The sequence below is a fragment of the Gorilla gorilla genome, chromosome 14 (genome assembly GCF_029281585.2).
Source record: "Gorilla gorilla gorilla isolate KB3781 chromosome 14, NHGRI_mGorGor1-v2.1_pri, whole genome shotgun sequence".
NCBI classification, from domain to species: Eukaryota; Metazoa; Chordata; class Mammalia; order Primates; family Hominidae; genus Gorilla; species Gorilla gorilla.
This window is the reverse complement of record NC_073238.2, coordinates 43,812,678-43,832,703: the sequence shown is the minus strand read 5'-3', so window position 1 is coordinate 43,832,703 and position 20,026 is coordinate 43,812,678. Positions and strand designations below refer to the sequence as shown.

The 20,026-nt window shown below is 45.1% G+C and overlaps 1 protein-coding gene across 10 annotated transcripts in view; it reads right to left on the bottom strand.

The window, feature by feature from the left end:
* Positions 1-20,026, bottom strand: part of MTUS2 (microtubule associated scaffold protein 2) — a 694,372-nt gene that overhangs the window by 10,596 nt on the left and 663,750 nt on the right. For all 10 annotated transcript variants that reach the window (XM_055359741.2, XM_055359737.2, XM_063697237.1 and 7 more), the window contains 3 exons: positions 14,521-14,735; positions 6,895-7,000; positions 2,100-2,173 (listed from right to left, as the gene is read on the bottom strand). In XM_055359741.2, the coding sequence (XP_055215716.1) occupies positions 2,100-2,173; positions 6,895-7,000; positions 14,521-14,735 (395 nt within the window). The remainder of the gene's footprint in view (positions 1-2,099; positions 2,174-6,894; positions 7,001-14,520; positions 14,736-20,026) is intronic.

The following is a 20,026-nucleotide window of genomic DNA, read 5'->3' as shown; positions in this document are numbered from 1 at the left end:
CACCATGTTGGCCAGGCTGGTCTTGAAGTCCTGACCTCAGGTGATCTGCCCCACCTCGACCTCCCAAAGTGCTGGGATTACAGGCATAAGGCACCGCGCCCAGCCTACTTCCATTTTATTTTTAAGAAATAGAAGTTCCCACAGTGCCATGAAATGCAAATGCCGGTGCATTAGGGCAGTACGCCGCAGGTGGGGGCTTGCGCGCCTATGAGCTGAAATGTTCATCACAGCCTGGGCTATAAAAATGACTCTCCCTCCATGGCTCTACACCAAACCTCCTCAGTGCTGCCAGAGAAAGCATTTCTTTTAAGCCTCTTTCCCTCCATTAAAAAAACAAAACAACAGCAAACTCGTCAGGCAATTACAACATAGGATGGATCTAAAATACCAAACTGATGTTTCTGCCTTATTCACCATCACTCAAAACAGATCTACAGGGACAGAATGTGCTGTTGCAACTAACTTGGGCTGGCTTCCTTATGTCATGGTAAGAGGCACAAAGACCTGGCTGGAGCCAACCAACAGCATGACAATAATCACAATAAATGTAACAATGCTTGTCATTATTACAATAGTTACAATAGCTGCCACTTATTAGCAGTGATCTAAGCCAACCCAGGGCTATCCACTTTTCACACGTTATTTCCCTTAATCTGTTCACACCTTGAGAAAGATACTGTCATCATCCTTATTTTAAAGAGTAAACTAAGGTTTACAGAGGCTACATAACTCTCCAACATGTGAAAGCTAGTAAGAGCTAGTGCAGCGGGGATTTAAACAAAAACTCAAATCTCTAACCACCGAACCTGTTTCTCCAGGTGCCTGTAGACCAAGGAGGTCGGTTTGAGCAATTCCACCCTCCTTGCACCAAATAACCTCCAGCCCAAACGGATTCTGCTGGACAGTCACAACAAACATATGCCCAGTTCAGGGCCATCTGGTGTCAGTGGCAGGGCGCAGACTCCCAGACAAGAGAAAACTCTCATTTCTTTGGGTTTGGGATTGGATGGGATTTTTGTGATATCGCTGTATGGCTGTCACTTTCCTGATTTGTGTTCCTTTAAGGATAGCGCAACTATTGGTGCAGGATGTGTATACGAGGAAGGCAGTCTGGGGTTCACTGGCCAAGGGCAAACCACACGAGCACTGTGCAGGCATAACACATTTTAGTTTTTGAAGAGTACACTGGAGAGTGTGACCCTGGGTCTCTCCACAATCCTGGACTCTTGACGGGGCAGGCTCAGTGCCACGTATGTTGCCAGAGGAAAGTGAGCCATCGAAGAAGCAGAATTTCTGCCTACGTGTTACAGCTATGGGATTCACCTCCCACAATTTCCAGATGAGAGTGTGCCTAACATTTAAAAAATAATTTTGCTGTGATTGGAATTGCTACACTTGGAAATGGAAGCAGGGCCCCTAGCATCCCACTGGCTTTCCAGGCAGCTCTTCCATGTGGCTGGGGGTTGTCAATGTCTTTTCACAGAAGCAGCTGCCTCGGTCTCTGTAAGGCAGGAAGGAGACACAGGTGATCTGGGACACCTGCATTCTCTCCTTAGAGGCCTGCAGGACACCAGGCAGCTCCTCTGGCATCTGAGACCAGCGTTTCCTAAAGGTGGCAGTGAGAGGAAGAGAAGGTGCTTTTCGTCTCAGCCACCTCCAGGTAACTGCAGCCCCTTTTATAAGTCTCAGAGCACGTTCTGTGAATTCTGACCTGCACAACCCTCCTTGCACCGTTACCCCTGCCTAGAACACTCTCTTCCCCCAGTCCTCCTCTTGCTTTGAACATAGCTCAGTTACTCCTTGGATACTCCAGACCACAGCAAGTGCAGAGTAATCTCTCTGAATGTCTGTAGCGTTCACCAACTGTATTATTCATTTGGTGCAAGTATGTGTTACCTGTTGTCTGATACTATTTGCATCACAGCTCTCTGAGCAGACAGCACATTTCTTAAGGGTAGGGAGTATGACTTATTTACTTTATATTCTATTGTTTAGTATAGGATTTAGTACACAGTAGGTGCTGAATGAATGTTTGTGGGTGGGAATAATGATGCTGCCATTATCTCGATATCAGGTAAGAAAATTACAGAAATACTAACCTGCAATGACAGCCGCAGTTTTTCAAAATTTTCTTCCAATTCTTTCTTTTCAAGCTCATGAGTGGACATCAATTCTGGAAAGAAGACATTAAATTGTTAAGTTGGTCTTTCTTTTGAAAAGGATAAAACAAGGCTCTTTTGGCAGACTTAAGACCTGTGACTTCAGGTAAATAAATGACTCCCGTATAGCAGATTCGAGCCTAAGGGGACTCCTCCACTGGTTTGAAATTGTATGTCATGACCGGGTTAGTATTCAGGAGACAGAAAGAAAGAAGGGACTGGGGAAAGGGAGGGAAAAAGAAGATGGGGGCAGATAGAGCACATATGAACACACACAGACCACACACTACACACACACGCATACATCACACACCTATCACATACACACCTACCACACACACACACACCCCTACCACACACACATATCACATACACACACCACATGCCACACATACACATACGCACCTACCACACACGTCACACACACACATGCCACACATACACATACACACCTACCACACACACGTCACACACACACCACACATACACACACACCTACCACACACATCACATACACACATGCCACACACACACATCTACCACACACAATCACATACACACCTACCACACACATCACATACACACCACACACACACACACCTACCACACACATCACATACACACCACACACACACATACACACCTACCACACACACATCACATACACCACACACACACACCTACCATTCACATACACATGGCACACATACACACCTACCACACACACCTCACATACACACACACTACACACACCTACCACACACATTCACATACACACCATACACCACACACACACCTACCACACACATCACATACACACACTACCTGCCACACACAACCTACCACACACACATCACATACACACTACACGCCACACACACATACACACCCACCACACACACATCACATGCCACACACACACACCTACCACACACACACACCTACCACACACACCACATACACACACTACATACAACACAGCACATACATACATCACACACATACACGCACACACACCCCACACACACCTACCACACACATACACCACATGCCACACACACCACACACAATCGCATACACACTACATGCCACACACACACACCTAATCACATACACACACTATATGCCACACACACCTGTCACACACACCCCTGCACACACTCCCCCACATACATATACCACACACACACCCCCCCACACATACCACACACATCATGCCTCCCACACCCCCACATACACTACACACATCCCACATACATACCATACAAACCTACACCACACACCCACTACATACACCACACACATTCCTCCACACCCCCACATATATACACTACACGCACCACACACATATATACCATATACACACCTACCACACACACATATACACACCGCACACACGCATAACACACCCACACACACTAATCACACCCTCATAACCTGCCACGCCCGCACACCTCCAAATCCATACACATTTACACAAGGACACACTTACATGCCCTCCCCCCACATCCTCACAGCACCCACACCTTTGTACACAACACATACCCACACCCCCCACACCATACACCACATACACACACCACACACCACACAATCCCCATAAACACACCACACATACACCCACATGCACACCCACACACTGCACACACTATAAACACCCGCACACATACCACACACACACCCCCACATCCCCATGCCTCCCACCACACACACACACACACACACACACAAACCCACATCTCCCCATACCTCCCACACCACACACACACACTTCTACATTCAGCTATACCACCATCCTGCCCAAGTCAGATCCTTTGTTCACGTCATTCATTGATTCTCTAAACTGTTCTCATGGCAAAATAACTAGGTAATTAACATTAAATCCTATTTTCTTCCCCTCCCAGGATCACTCTTCCTTCCCACTGCGAAGCAGCCATCTGGGGCTGAGGAAAGCAGCGGAGCTGCGAGCAGCCATCCTGCCAGCCGGGCTTACCAGCCAGGCTCAGTGCTGTGTCTACACGGACACCTTGGTAGCCTCTTGGCTGCACTCTGAGAACCATACGTCCCTGGGATTTGCTTCAGCAAAGATTCGGTGTTAAGACAACTCAGATGCGAGGAAGAACTACTTGGACTGGTTCCTCTTGGAGGGTTTGAAACAATTCTGTTCCGTGAAAAGTGTCATTCCAGCAATAATTTGCAAGTTAGGCAGAAAGAGATGTCATGTAAGAGTTATTAAGCAAATGGATTCTATTTTCCTCCTGATGGGAAGAGTCTTATTAGCTGGGTGAAGCCCATCTCATTCTGGCTACACAAGCAATTTGTTTTCATGTTATAATGAGAGGGAAGAGGGTCTCATTAATCGGCCTGGATCATATGCTCAGAATGGTAGCGTACTGGAGACCGACAATTACCATTCCGGGGCGTGTGCTGCAATTAGGAAAAACTTTGTGGTTTTCATTGACCCAAATCTTTTAAGTAATGGTGGTAAGGGTCACTAAGAAATCCAGTTGTTATAGCTGACATTTACATTTGGAAAAGAAATGTTTGTGTTGATTTCATTGATAGAGAACCATATGGCCTTTCCGGTCTGCCTGCCTCTGACTAAATGATTAGTGTTACAGTCATCGAGAGCAGCATCCTGACCATAATAAATTTTTTAGCTACCATTACCTACACCCACATGGCCTTGACATCATTTATAATTCAAAGACCTGGAATGTGGTGTCTGAGTGAGACTTCGTTAGTCAGAAAAATCCACCAGATTTATGTGAAAATCCAGAAAGAAAAGGCAACACCATGGCTCACTGCACCATTTCCACTCACGTTCTTTCTTGTGAGACCAGCTTCCTCTAGTGACAGATTTCAGGGCGTTTTCAAAGGATCCCAATGCCCCAAGGGAAAAGAAGAGGCAGTATCCATTCTGAAGATGACATAAACCATTGCTAACCGTGTCTTCATCACGTATTTCTTTATTTCAAGCTCATGACACTGTCTCACGCTTAATACGGTGTTTAACACAATGGTCCTCAAGTTTTCCTGCGTATTAGAATCACCTAGGGGGTTTTAAAGCCTTCTGATGCCTGGGCTGCACCCCAGAGCAATTAAATTGGAATATCAGAGGTAAGAGCCACACATCAGTATATTTTTAAAAACTTCCAGGTGGTTCCAATGTGTAGCCGAGGGTAGAGACCAGTACTCTGAGTGTGAAACACACTACCAGGACTGAGGCAATCCATTTAACTAGTCCCCAGGAAAATACCGTCCCTTGCCTCCAGCTTGGTCACTTACTAATAGTTCCCAGAGGTAGTGGGGGTGGTGCTTGAGGGTGACAATAACACAGACCTTGGTTATGGCACACTGGGTCTTGTTCACAGAGAACATTTTAACAATAATAAAAACTCTGATGCTAATTCTCAAATTGTAAAAGTTTATCAATGTATTGTTAACTGTCATTGCTTTTAATACACACTTTTTTTTTGAGGCGGAGTTTCGCTCTTGTTGCTGGAGTGCAATGGCGCAATCTTGGCTCACTGCAACCTCTGCCTCCCAGGGTTCAGGCGATTCTCCTGCCTCAACCTCCCGTGTAGCCAGCCCACCGTGCCTGGCTAATTTTTGTATTTTTGGTAGAGACGGGGTTTTGCCATGTTTGCCAGGCTGGTCTTGAACTCCTGACCTCAGGTGATCCACCTGCCTCAGCCTCCCAAAGTGCTGGGATTACAGGTGTGAGCCACGGCTCCCGGCCTTTAATACACACTTTAACAACCAGCTGACTGGGAGGGAAAAGTAAAGCGAGAGAAAGTTGAAAAATAAACTGTACGTATTAATGTAAATGCATGTGAAAGTGTAAAATGCTGCCTCTTTCACAAAGGAAAATCTCACTGGAACTTAGTAATGATGCTGTTATGACCCACGTAAAACCCAAAGATAATTCAAAGTTACAAAAATGTAGAAAGAAAGATCTGGAGACTTAACGCACACCCACGGTGAATGTGGTCTATGAGTGTAAGCTCTGGATACCCCAATCCAACCAGATGCTGCAGTGGCCCGAAGAACATCATAAATATGAAGAAAGTGTATCCATGCCGGGGCTTCCATTTGTTTTTATAAGGCAATAAACATCATAAAGCCTAGCCGGGTGTGGTAGTGGGCACCTGTAATCCCAGCTACTCGGGCTGGAGGCTCCAGCTGGGGCTGGAGAATCGCTTGAACCCAGGAGGCAGAAGTTTCGGTGAGCTGAGATCGCACCACTGCACTCCAGCCTGGGCAACAGAGTGAGACTCTGTCTCAAAAAAAAAAAAAAAAAAAAGAGAAAAAAAAAGTGCACTATTTCCATGCCTGCTTTAGACAGTGGCCCTCAAGTGTGGCTACACATTAGAATCCCCTAAGGAGTCTTAAGAAATCTTGATGTTTACACTGCACTATGGACCAAGGACATCAGAATCCCTGGGGTGGGACTGAGGCTGGCATTGGTCTTTTGTTACCGCTCCCCAGGGGACGGGGAATTCCAGTATTCAGCAAGGTTGAGGATAACTGCATTGGAGGAAAGAAGCACCTAACTACCTGGATCCTTAATTCCTATCTCTTCTTTTCCCAGGAGCCAACAGGAAAAAATGCACCAGGAGGGAAAGACAGGAAAGGAGGGACAAGAGAGGAAGGGGGGCTCCACACATCTGCAGCAGGAAAGGCTCGGATTGCACCACCCACCCCGCCTGCTGCACACGAGGCTGGGAGCTACCTTGGACTTTGTGGTCGTGGTCATCCTGCAGGATTGTGATGGCAACTGTGTGGTTATTTTCCATCTCTAGGAGAGCAGCATCATGGCTGGCGGTGAGATCTTCCACCTGGAGGAGAGTCGCAGTTACTGGTTAGACAGAGAGCTGCTTGGAGAACAGAAGTGGAATTCCGTGAGTGGAAAAGGTCCGTGACCCAAAACATCAATGACAAGTCACAGCCTTGTGCCGAAGCAGGAGAGCTGGACTTTGGTGGTGATGTGGCAGCCCTCGGAATCACGGGTAGGTCACTGCCACAACCTGGCTCTTTGTAGGAGGGTCCAACTCCAGGCAGGGAATCACTGCCTGAGGTACCTCTTTAGAGTCCTGAGTGTGGCTCCTGGACCATCCCCTTCCCCACTGCTTGTCGACGCGCTTGCACCGCTATGAGTGATGACGGCAAGGGAAAAGAAAAGTGTCCTCCCTACAAGGTGGTCTGTTTCCCAGTGGCAGGGGGAGCTACAGTACACAAGGTAAGTGGAGGGAACGAATACTTATTAGGCTGCCCGCGATAGGCTACTCTACTTAACCCTCAGAGCCACCTTATGAAGTGTATCTTTTTATGCCCAATTGACAGATGTGGAAACTGAGGCTAAGAGAAATGTGAAACGTTTTGCCCAAGGGCTAATAAATGGCAGAGCTAACAGTGAGACCCAGGTCTGTCTGACTCCAAAGGCGAGGCTCTTTCTAATGCACTGTTGTTTTGTGTTCACCTCCCCCAAGCAAGACTAGCAACGAACACCTTAGGATTCTCTCGCCAATACCAGGTGAGGCTGGCAGGTCTGTGTGTCTGTTTTTAAACAAGGTTGCCCACCAGATTATAACTTGGACCTTCTGCTCAGGCAATGTGGTGCTCCTGGGAAGGGCTGCTGCCTCCCAGCTGCAGGAACACGTCTAGCAGTTTAATCGCAAGTAGTGCAGCCAGTCCAGTCCAGGATTCTTCATTTTCATGTTTCCTGACCCCCTCCCCTACCCCTCACCTGCCTGCCTACCAGGTTTACTGTTTTTGTTATTGTCATTGTGGCTGTTGTTTTAACTTCAAATGTATGACCTGCAGGAGTAATTGTCTAAAACGACCTCTCCCTATGATTGCAAATCTCTCCTGGATGCACTACAACGGTGTTTATCCAAATTCTCTGTCAGTGATCCACTGTAAAAATCACCATTGTACACAATATCACAGTGCACACACCCACACATAACCATACCCAAAGCCAAAGTTTCACAAAAACAAAACTTCCCCTTCCATTTGGAAAAATCTGGTTTAAAAATGTTTCCTCTATTTTACTTTGTTTTACAAAACGCTAGTTAGAGGCCACTACATTTATTTCACAAGCTAATACTGCATCAAAACTTGGCATTTGAAAACCACTGAACTAGAAAATGTGCACTGGTCTTGAAGCTCCTTGGTGGCCCAGTTAAGAAGACATGGCTTCTAGCTGGTCATATTCAGCCACCTCTGGGCTCCCACATTTCTCTGGGGGAGAATTCACAGGCTAACCTTTGATCTGAATGGAGAAAGGGCTCTCCCCAAGAAAGGAAGCCTGATTGTGAAGTTGACACGTGAGGATATATTTGTTTTAAAAAAGGGTGGTTTCCCATTCTGGATACTATGATTTCATCAAACAATTATCCAGACTTCTCTCTCTTATAGTAAATGAGAACTTCATCCACTAAAACAAATATCACTGGGCAAAACCTACAGCAGACCCATGGCATTAGGAAAGCTGCATCGCAGTGTGAGAACGGACGTGGTGCACAATGGCTCACTCCCATTTAAAGGCCATTCTTGATCAAACCGTATTTACTTGAAGCTCAGAGCTATGAACCCACCAGCAGAAAGGCTGATTACAACAGTATTTAATTGTCCAATTCCTGTTTATAGGAGGTTTTCATGGAATCTTTGTCCAAAACCTTTCAATCTGTTGGAAAAATAAATCACTGGTTTAAAAAAGGAAATATCTTTTCTTTCTGCTCCATTACAGGTGTCACTTAGGCCATGGCACACTGTAAAAACACAGGCCCCCGCTTCCCCCTCCCCCACCCCACACACTGTTTGGAGGGTTGCTACACAGTTCAGGAGAGCAAAAAACCTTTCATCGGTCCTTGGCGTGATTCTAATTTATTCGGTGCTTACACAAATGATCATGAGTGGTTTCAGAAAAGACAGACAGAAGAACTAAGTTTCAGAAGAGTCCCATGAGTCTCAGGAGGTGGACGTGCCCTGACTGGCAGTACTACACTGTGTTTGTGGCATCAACGTATGCCATTCTGGCTTGCTGGAAGGTATGCCTTTGAGTCATTGGTGATGGAATACCATGCCCATTGTATTAAGGGTAATGTAATGGCATGATATATTCCTTACAACCTTTCCGAGGTGCTTTTATGAATGAAATACTGATCTCTTAACTCTAAAAGTTCATATGGAATTAGAGAAATGCCCAGTATGTTAGGAAGGAAACTAATGTGAGCCCATGAGTCAAAAAAATCTGAACACAATAATCCCCGCTCTTTAGTAATTTAGGTTTCATGCAACTTTATGGTTTTTAAAAAATGTTATCTCAAAGAGGAAGGAGCTGTCTACTGTTGGCCATCCTCTTTCTTGTTGTAGTATTAATCCATATAACGTCTTCTCCTATGGTTCTTGGCTTCTTTCTACAGCACAGGTTCACATTTAGGAAGCAGCCAATAAGAATTCCCAGCCTGAGAGGACCTTGGAACCAGAAGGAATTGGAGGAGATTTAAACAAGCTGACCCAAGGAAAGCACAAGATCTTTCTATGCATTGAAGATCACCAAATCAAAGATAAAAGTGCTCGACCATTATGGCCTATGGCAAACTCGGGCTGGCTGAAGCATCCTTCTCTTCCATTTAGAACCCTGGTGAGGCCCCTTAGACCACCACTGGGCTGTCCTCCTCCCTCCTCAGAGACAGAGTTCTGGGCTGGGCCATGGAGGTGTCTGTCAACACGGCAGTAGTTCTCGTTCTATGGTAAACCAGCTGTTCCCTGTGACACGACTCCATTCCCGCAGCTGCCTGCTATTCAGCTGGGCTGACGGACAGCAGAGCACAGGGTTGGAAGACCACCCTCTCAGACAGGTAAGAATACAGCTGTGGGTTGACTTCATTTAGCCATTTACAAAATGCAATGATCTAGGGCTTTGGCAAGTCACTTAGAGAAGACTTAGATTTCAAATGAAGAAACGTGTGTTTTACATTGTCTCAGCTTTACTCATTAAACCCAAACCAGATTAAACTCCCATTTGCGCCCATCCTACATGGGATGAGAGAGAGGGAGGCTGCCCAGGCCCACTCTCTCCCACGCTCTTAATGACTTTCCTTTTTAGATAACGAGGGGGCCCTCCTTCACTTGGTCCAGGCTTACAGTATCCTGGACACTGGCTCAGAGCCATGCCAGAGCTCCCAGTCTGCTGTCATCCCATGCGGGGCTGTGCCTTTGCCCCTCTGCAGCCCTCCACACAGGCAGGTGTTGACAGAGGCGCCATCTCCACTGCACCGCCTCCTCCCGGAGCATGGAACCTCTGGGCTGTGATGGCAGGCTCTGGTGCTGAGAGACGAGGGCCCCCAGGGATCTCTTTCTATTTGATTAGAGAGAATGTGGTTTCCGCTGCATGGCAGCTGTGAGCCTGCTCTGCAGGAGGGCTATGGAGGCATAATGCAGATGATGGACAAAATGGCCTCTGTGCATTTGGATTAATCCTGGGATGCTCTTCCTTTAGTCATTTAGTCTAAAATGATTTCCTTACGAAAGCATAGGTGTATCCTGGATATGAGACAAAGCAAATTTAAACTCCAAAGGCTGAGCTCTGCTGCTCCCTATGGAGGAGGAATCTCTGCTGAGACTTGATGGAGCAGAATCATCACGCATCCAGACTGGCAGTCCCTAAAGTGAGTGGCTCTGGAGCAAGTTGTGGAGTAAGACAAACTTAGGGTCTTGGAGGAATGGGTCAAAGGTCACAAGCCTGATCTTTGCATGCCAGGCTCTGTGGCTGCCTATGTGTGGGGACAGCCAAAGGCAGCCCAGAAACTAGGGCTGGAAGCTGGGCCGAACATGTTTGGGGCAAAAAAGGAAAATGCGTGTGTGTTTACAGTGAGTCTGTTTTGCGTGCTTTGACAAAGGGAAGCTGTGGCAACTTGGCATCTGTTAATGTGCAGCTTGCTACAGAAGGAGAGCTGGCTTTCACACGTTAAACACCTTTATAATTGCACCTTTAAAATAAGAGTTATACCTTGTCTTTAAACTCACTTAAGAAAGCCAAGAGGCAACACCACCCCCTCAGGTCCCCCTCAGCGCCCCTCCCTCAGGTCCTTAACTCGAGCCAGCAGGGTCCTGCAGCTCCCGTGACGCTTGCAGTTCTGAGCCCTGGCTGTACACAGAAATTCCCTGGGAGGGCCCAAAAACAACCCGCTGCCAGGCCTCCTCAGTGATTCTGATTCAATTAGTGTCAGGGCAGGCTGAGAAGCGGTGTTCTGCCAGTTCTCTGAGTGACCCACCTGTGTAGCCGGAGCACACGCCGTGGGCAGAGAGCCAGCCCATGCCCTGTGAGATGGCAGGGGGCCAAGCAAGAAGCAGCTCTGGCTGGCTTTGTCACGACAGAGGTGCTGCTGCAAAGCCGGAGGTCAGCCTGCCTCGGCCGGCGAGTCCCAATTTGAGTAAAGTGATATTTGCGGCCTCAGAAAATCCTGCGTGTCAGAACTGAAGCAGCACCTGCCCCTGCTGCCAGATGTTGGGGGCCACTGGGTCATGAGGAGATGCCAGGCCAGTGAACCTGATTTTTAAGGTTGCAGAAGGACAGAGATGTCATTATCTGTGGGGTTAGCATTGCCCAATGCAACCGTCACTGAGAAGGAGGCCCCAAGAGTGGAGAGTCCACCATGGACCCTGAAACCACGGATCATCCTAATCTCCATCTCAGTCACACCCTTGAGTCTCCTCTCCCACTAAACAGAAACACTGATTCTATCTGGTAGTTAGACTGTTGGCCTGGGGTGCATTTCATCTTCCTCACTTCTTGCATGTTCTCTGCTAGGGAAACTGAAGCCTGGGGAAACAGCCAACGTTCTGCAGCAGGAGCAGAATCAGGGGCCTGAATAATTCACAGGCTTCACTCTCCGGTTCCCCCAAAGCAATGGGTTTGTGTTGGAAAGATTCAGTCAAATGTAAAGCATTCAGATATGATTTCTGACATTTCCAGCTGTGAGGATAAGATGTGAAACTCTCAATTCCTCCACACCCTGTCTGCATTTCTCACCTGTGTGACAGTTCCTTGGGCACTTATCTCGAAGCTGCCTCAGTGGATAGATAAGCAAGCCCACATTTTATAAATCTTAGTATCTCTTGCAGTATCCTGTCATGGTGCTTTGCGTACATACAATGCACATTCCATAAATATTCTTTGCACAGGTGAATGAGTAAATAAATAAATGGCTTTTGCTATCATAAAGGATCATGAACAGAGCGCAGGGCTCTCATACAACAGAGAGTGTTTGAATTATGCCCAGGTAGCTTATGTAAGTCATTTTCATGTGGAAAAGTCAAGGGCTTCTTTCCTTTCATCGCTCCAGTTTGAAATCTCTAAAAGACCGCCGTGTCCCGGCTTTAAAAAGAGGTGAAGCACATCTCTCGGCACATGCTTCTGCACAGGTGAGGCCTCAGCGAGGCGTCCTGGCCCCTGAGTGGACATGCTCCCCTCAGCCGTGCCTCAGCTCCAGGGCACCACCACGAGAGGCTTCGTTCAGGGTCTCTTGCCTGCGGACCATCTCTCCCCTCCTCCTCACCTTCTGGTGTCGTCTCAACCAACTCAGACCTTCAGATCAGAGGCCTTTGGTAAATATGGGTATAAACGTGTTCTGTGTAAAACTGGGAATGAATAGCCCATAGATACAGAGGCACAGAACAAGCTGGTATTCATACCAGGTTTGAGATGTATAAAGCGGCCGTAAAATGAGTAAGACTGTAGAGAGCAGGCCGTGCAAATGTCTACTGACTGGAGTTACATGCAGACAGACTGGGAGGCACGACGCCGGGGGTTCAGTTTCTCATCTTAACACCAACAGGTAACTTTAGCTGTAACCTATTCTGTTTCCTAGTCTCTATGGTCTAACCCACCTCAAACGGAGGTGTGTCTGGCTTTTATAGGCCTCTAGGAAAGAAGAATGACTAACCTGAGATACTGTGTAGAACAAAATGCCATAAAGTAAGAGAGGTTTTTATTACAATGACAGTAATTAGTATTACTCTTAAATTTCTCCCAGGTCCCCTAAGATTCACAAGCCTCCTCTGGGGCAGTGGGAGGGCTGGGTGGGTATTGTCATCTGAGATGTCCATTTGGAAGCAGCCGAGGAGGGTAGCCCAAGGGTTTCTGACAATGAAGGCCACTCGACACTAACCTGAATGTCAAGTGAGATTTAAAGGGTGCTCTTCACAAATGTCAACTTACCTTAAGCATATCATAAGCACACTATATAAAGCAACACACCAATTAGAGGGTGGGGACGAAGCCATCGGAGCTGGAGAACTTAGAAACAAGAGAAAAGAAAGGAGCAGCAGTGCTCATGGAAGCGGGGGGCGGGGGGGTACACTGAATCGTCCGCCTGCCTCTCATCAGCGCTAACGGCAGTCATGGACAAGATAGCTGCCGTGGGGGTGGCAGCACCTGCCTCCTTCTAGCTTTCATACTGACAAGCTCCCCGGGAATTATCCTCTGGTTAGTCCATGGATGCATTTTCCTCTCCAGTAAGGTTTCTGGGCGAAGGTTAACCATGGGCATTCATTCTTTCATTCAGCAAATGGATATTGTGTGGTACTCTGCCAGGCATGGATCCAGGTGCCAGGATCCAGCAGGAGAGCTGGCAGGCAATTCTAACTTAGTGGCTGACAGCAGGGGTGTGGAGCCAAACTGGCTGAACCCTGGCTTTTCCATGACCAGCTCTGTGAATTCTGGCAAATTATTGAACCATGGGGGCTTGGCTTTCTTCCGTGTAAAATGGGAATAAGAATGGTACCTTCCTCGTTAGGGGAACGCGAGGACTAAATGAGTCAGTTCCTGTAAAGAGCTTAGAGCAGTGTCTGGTGTAGGGCGAGTGCTAGATACATGTTTGCTTGTTATTCTCTCTGTCCTCATGGAATAGAAAGATGATAAATAAGGTACAAAAGCAAAATGTATGTGTTAGTGATAAGTGCTGAAGGAACACTAATACTGGGAGGGGGACAGAAAGAGTGTGTATGTGGTTGGGGGAGGAATAATAATTTTGGATAAAGGTCTCACTGAGCAAGGTGACATTAGAGAAAAGTCTGGAAGGGAGGGCAAGAGGCAGCCATGCACTGTCTAGAGGGAGAGCATTCCAGGCAGAGGGCACAGCAAGTGTGAAAACTCTGAGGAAGAGTGAAGGAGGCCACAGTGGCTGGAGGAGAAGAGAGGAGAGGGGAGAAAGGAGAAAGCAACTCAGAAAGTGAACTGTTCGGAAAGCTCACCTACTGAATAGGACTTCTTGCTAATGTGGCACTGGATCCCCGCCACCTGCCACCTGCATCACCCAACAGCAGAGCTCGAGCCACACTGCAGACTGACCTGCTCCTGATGTTGACACCGGATGCTCAGCAGCTGGTCACCGTGCTCCTCCTGCAGGCGCGCCATTTCCGCCTCGAATTGCAGCTGCAGCCGCTCCTCCAGCTCCTGGAGCTCGGCCTGCTGCTGCCAGCCCAGCCTCTTCACCTCGTCCTCGAACCGCCTCTCCAGCTCCTCCTTCTCCTTTTGTAGTTTCTCGCACTTTGCTGTATGGAAGGCTGGGCGCAAAGCACAAGATCTTTCTTTAAAAAATGGCCGTAGGAGGTATGGGAAGGACTCAGCCTCCATGGTCAGATCATCAAGGCTGGCGTAATAAACAGGGCGAGGTCCTCTGACTTCTGCAGGGCTACACAGTTTGTAAAGTGCTTTCCTTTCCACCCATTAGATCCTCACAACAGACCCTGGATGTTGAGAAGCTGCAGCCTCATGGAGGTCTGGAGACTTGCCCAAGGTCATCCAGCAGCTGGAGAAGGAGCTGGGAAGGCAAATCTGGGCTTTCTGATTGCAAGGCCTCTAGGGCAGGTTGTCACAAGGTCCGTGGTCCACAGACATAAAAAATATTGGGCGTTTGGTAAAAATGTAGACTCTGAAATACGCCCTGGGTGAATCAGAGCCCATGAGGCAGGAATTCAGGATCTCAACGTTTAGCAAAACCCCTGGGTGACTCTCAACGTCCATCAAGACTTGAGAGCTGCACACTATGGAAGCTGGAGATAGGAATAGGGCCTGGTGCCTAAGGCTATTCTCTTCTAGCTAAAATGCCAAACAGGATGATCTCAGAGAAGGTGTGGGGGTTTCCTTTCAGGTACCGTGAAGTTTTCTACTCGGTATCTCTTTTGCATAGGCACTCCACCCCTAATCACAGAGTCGTGGTTTGCTTCAGGTGTGCCAGCTGACAACAGGGCATGAGGCAATGACAGCAGCCACCATCACTCCTGCCTGAGCTCACCCTCCAAGCCTGCTCTTAGTGTCTGTGCCTCCGCTGTGCTGTGGGCAAAAGCCAAGTGCTTCCATTCTAAAGACCTCTCCCTGAGCTGCACACCTGCTTCCAAGACCTTGACAATCTACTATGTCTAGGTCAAATGGAACTGATTCCACACACACCCAAATGCAAATGCCGAGCTACACACACATCATTTACATTCTGCAAAGGTCTACCATGCTCGCTGCTCTGTGCTACGAACTGGGGAGACATTGGCATTTACGTTAAAATAGAGTGAGCAGGTACAGGTGCTGATTAGCTGTAATCCACACCCTAGTGGTGGTTACTGATGACAGGAATATACATCCAAGGTTGCTAGATAGCATTTGAAACACCCTAATCAGAAGTCCCACACTACAGAGGCAGCTAATTAAAGGGCTTCTTTGCCACATTTGGCTCTGAAAAGTTTAATTAGCATAAGGGATGTTAACATTTTCTTCTTCTGGTGAAATAAGTGATGGATTCGCTAGATATTACACAGGCACCTTGCCCTTGTGTGAAGGGTGTGTCCTAACATCCTTCACACAGCCCAGCAGCCTAACACTGTCCCCAGTGGTCTTCCTAGCCTACCCCAGGGCTTCCATTGGGCCGGTGTCCCACATCCCATCATTTAATGGAGGACTCTGATCTCCCAATGCAATCAGGGCCCACCGAGGGCAGGGTGGTTGGAGCTGTTCCATTCCATGTGTAAGCAGTAAGGAGATGAGCTGTAGGTAGAGAATTTACAAGCGAAAACCAAACTGACTTTAAAAGACCCCTGGCTTTTGATTAGCGCCGTGCACCAATAATTCTAAACAATATTGATGGAAAAAGACTCCTCCTCAAAAAAGGCTTTTGTTGCTCTAAGTTCTGAACAATTGCTACAGTGACTTACCTTTCAGGTTTTTGAACTCTTGAGGGCTTTTTATTTTTTAAATCACACAGAGAAAACATAGAAGTACAGTACAAGGACATTATTGTATAATTGGAACCATTTGAGAGTAAGATGCTGACCTGCTGAACATGAACCCCATATCTCTCCATGTACATTCCCTACAAATAAGGGCTTTCCCCAACTTAACCACAGCACTGTCATGAAAATCAGGAAAGAAACATTGCTACAATAGTGCTGCCCAGTGCTCAAACCTACTTCAGTTTCACGAGTTACTCCGATGACGTCCTTTCTAGAAAAGGAATCCAGCCCTGAATGACAAGTTGCACCAAAGGAGGCTCCTGTCTCCTTAGTCTCCTTCAGGCTGGGACAGTTCCTCAGTCTTTCCTTGACTTTTAGAACCTGGACACTATTTTAAAGATAACTGGCCAGGAATCTTGTAGAATGTTTCTGAATTTAGTGCATCTGATGTTTTCTTCTTATCCCATTGAGCTTACGCCTGTTTGGCAGGAATATTACAGAAGTAGCATTGAATTCTTCTCAATTAATAAATTTAAATAATATCGTGGAAATGGAAATTTCTTCTTTTTAAATTATTTATGTAGTGAGTCAGGAAAATAATGTGTATTACTGATTATTACATGGTGATGCTGAAAATAATTTTGTGGTATAGAAGACAAGGTGTTAAAAATGGTCCAATGTGATACCCCAAATGGACCAATTATATATATATATAAAATATATATAATATATTATATATTATAATATATATAATTATATATTATAATATATATAATTATATATTATATTATATATAATTATATATTATATTATATATAATAATTATTTATATTATATATAATAATTATATATATATTATATTATATATAATAATTATATATATTATATATAATAATTATATAATATATTATATATTATATATAATAATTATATAATATATAATTATTATATATAATAATTATATAATATATAATTATTATATATTATATATATAATAATTATATAATATATAATTATTATATATTATATATATAATAATTATATAATTATTATATATATTATATATAATTATTATATATTATATATATATAATTGTCACATCTGCTGCAAGTAGATCTTTTAGGTGAGGTATTTCTAAGGAACAAAGAGATAGAATGCACCAAGCTTCAGAGCACAGGTAGGAAGCTGACATTTTGCTTGTCTGCTAATAATTATTAGTATGAAAGGCAGACTTGGTCAGAGACTTTGTGGTACCTTGTACTGAGGTTGTGGCAGGGGACCCCCAGGGTCCTCCCCTTCCTCTGATCACTGGAGGCTACAGTCCCCACACAAGGAACTTAATGAACAATGACTGATAGGCAATGTGGCTCAGGTGTGGGTGGCAGGGGTGAGGACATGCCTGTTCCCAGGAGTTCTGTGACCCCAGCTTACTCGAGCTCCAGCTCTCCCTAAAGACCCTCCAACTAAGAAAAAGTAATCAGGATTCCACCAGGGAGTTGAGCTAGCGAACAAAGCTCTTAGGAATCACAGAAGAGGTAAGAGGTAGATATACAAAGATAGGTTTATCCTGAGATGACTGGGTGTTAAGAGAATAGAACAAAGACCATAGAATGTCAATTTAAAAACGGTGATTGACAGATTGACACAAAGTCAAATTAAGTCAAGCAGAGAAGCAAGAATTTTATCTACATTGAGAGAAAGCACAGAGTCACCCTACAGACAAAAACACAGGCTCCTGCTGCTCACTAGGGCAGCCCAGGGAACAAGCTCCATGTGGACTTCCCAGTGCACGGGGCCTGTCTGCAAAGTGCTCTTGCCTCTAACATTCAATGTGCAGTAGCTTCATAGTGGCTTTTGCCTCACGTATCATGTACCTGTGGATGGGATAACTAAAGCAGTGACATCGATGTGTTTGCTTGTATTTAGGTTTACCAAGAAGCTCACTGAGAGGTGACACGAACGGCCAAGGAACATGAAAAGACGGTCAGTGCCCTTGCAAATGGAAGCAGGCAATCATTTTTCACCTACAAGGCTGATAAAGATGAAATGTTCTGATAATACAGGAAGAGTATAAGGAAACTGTCACTCGATGGACTCTAGGTGAAATATAACTGATACAGCTGCCTTGGAGGGAAAAGATATCTTTCAAAATTTAAATGACAGGGATGGCAGCATTACGGATGGGAGATAAAGAATCTGGGTTTCTTTCAGGGGTGATGAAAATGTTCTAAAACGGATTGTGGTGACAGTTTTCCACAACTCGGAATATACTGAAAACCACCACACTGTATACTTTAAATGGGTGGGTTGTATGGTATGTGAATTATATCTCAATAAAATTTTTACCAAAAGAGAGGAAGAACATTTTTAAAAAACTAACATAACATGGAATATATCTCAGAGGATAAATTTAGATGTTTTTATAGTAGGAAAGTTCATATTCTGATTTTAAAACTCTAGATAACAATGGTGAAGATAAATGCTGGCAAAATAAAACAACAATGAAAACCCCACCACAACACTGTTGTATATACACACACACACATACATATATACATATATGGATGTCCAGTCATGCATTGCTTAATGATGGGGATACGTTCTGACAAATGCTTTATTAGGAAATTTCATCATTGTGCAAACATCATGGAGTGTAGGCATAGCCTACTACCCACCTAGGCCATATGGTGTAGCCTACTGTTCCTAGGCTACAAACCTGTAGAGCATGTTACTGTACTGAATACTGTAGGAAGTTATAACACAATGCTAAGTATTTGTGAATCTAAACATATCTACACATTAACAAGGTACAGTGAAAATACGGTATAAAAGATAAAAAACGGTACACCTGCACGGGGTACTTACCACGAATGAAGCCTGCAGGACTGGAGGCTCCTCTGGGTGAGTCAGTGAATGATGAATGAATGTGAGGGCCTACGACATGACTGTACACTACTACAGACTTTAGAAACACCATACACTTAGGCTACACTAAATTTATTTTAAAAAATTTTTCTGTCCTCAAGATAAGTTAACTTCAGCTTAGCATAACCATTTTACTTTACAAACTTTTTGATTTTTTCAAACTTTTTGACTCTTTTGTAATAACACTTAGCCTAAAATGCACATACACTGTAAAGCTGTTCAAACATGGTTTTTCTTTATATCATTATTCTAAAAGCTTTTTTCTATTTTTAAAATTTTTATTTACTTTTTTACTTTTTAAGCTTTTTTGTTAAAAACTAAGACACAAATGCATATATTAGCGTAAGCCTACACAGGCTCAGGACCATCAATATCTCCATCTTCCAACTCCACATCTTGTCCCACTGGAAGGTCCTCAGGGGCGGTAACATCCATGGAGCTGTCATCTCCTAGGAAAACAATGCCTTCTTCGGCAGTACCTCCTGAAGGACCTGCCTGAGGATGTTTTACAGTAAATTTTGTTTTATAATAAATAGAAGGAGCACCCTAAAATAATTATAAAAATATAGCATAGTAAATACAGAAACCAGTAACAAAGTCATTTATATTATCAAGTATTATGTACTAAACATAATTATATGTGCTAGACTTTTATATGATTGGCAGCACATTAGGTTTGTTTATACCAACATCACTACAAAGATGTGAGT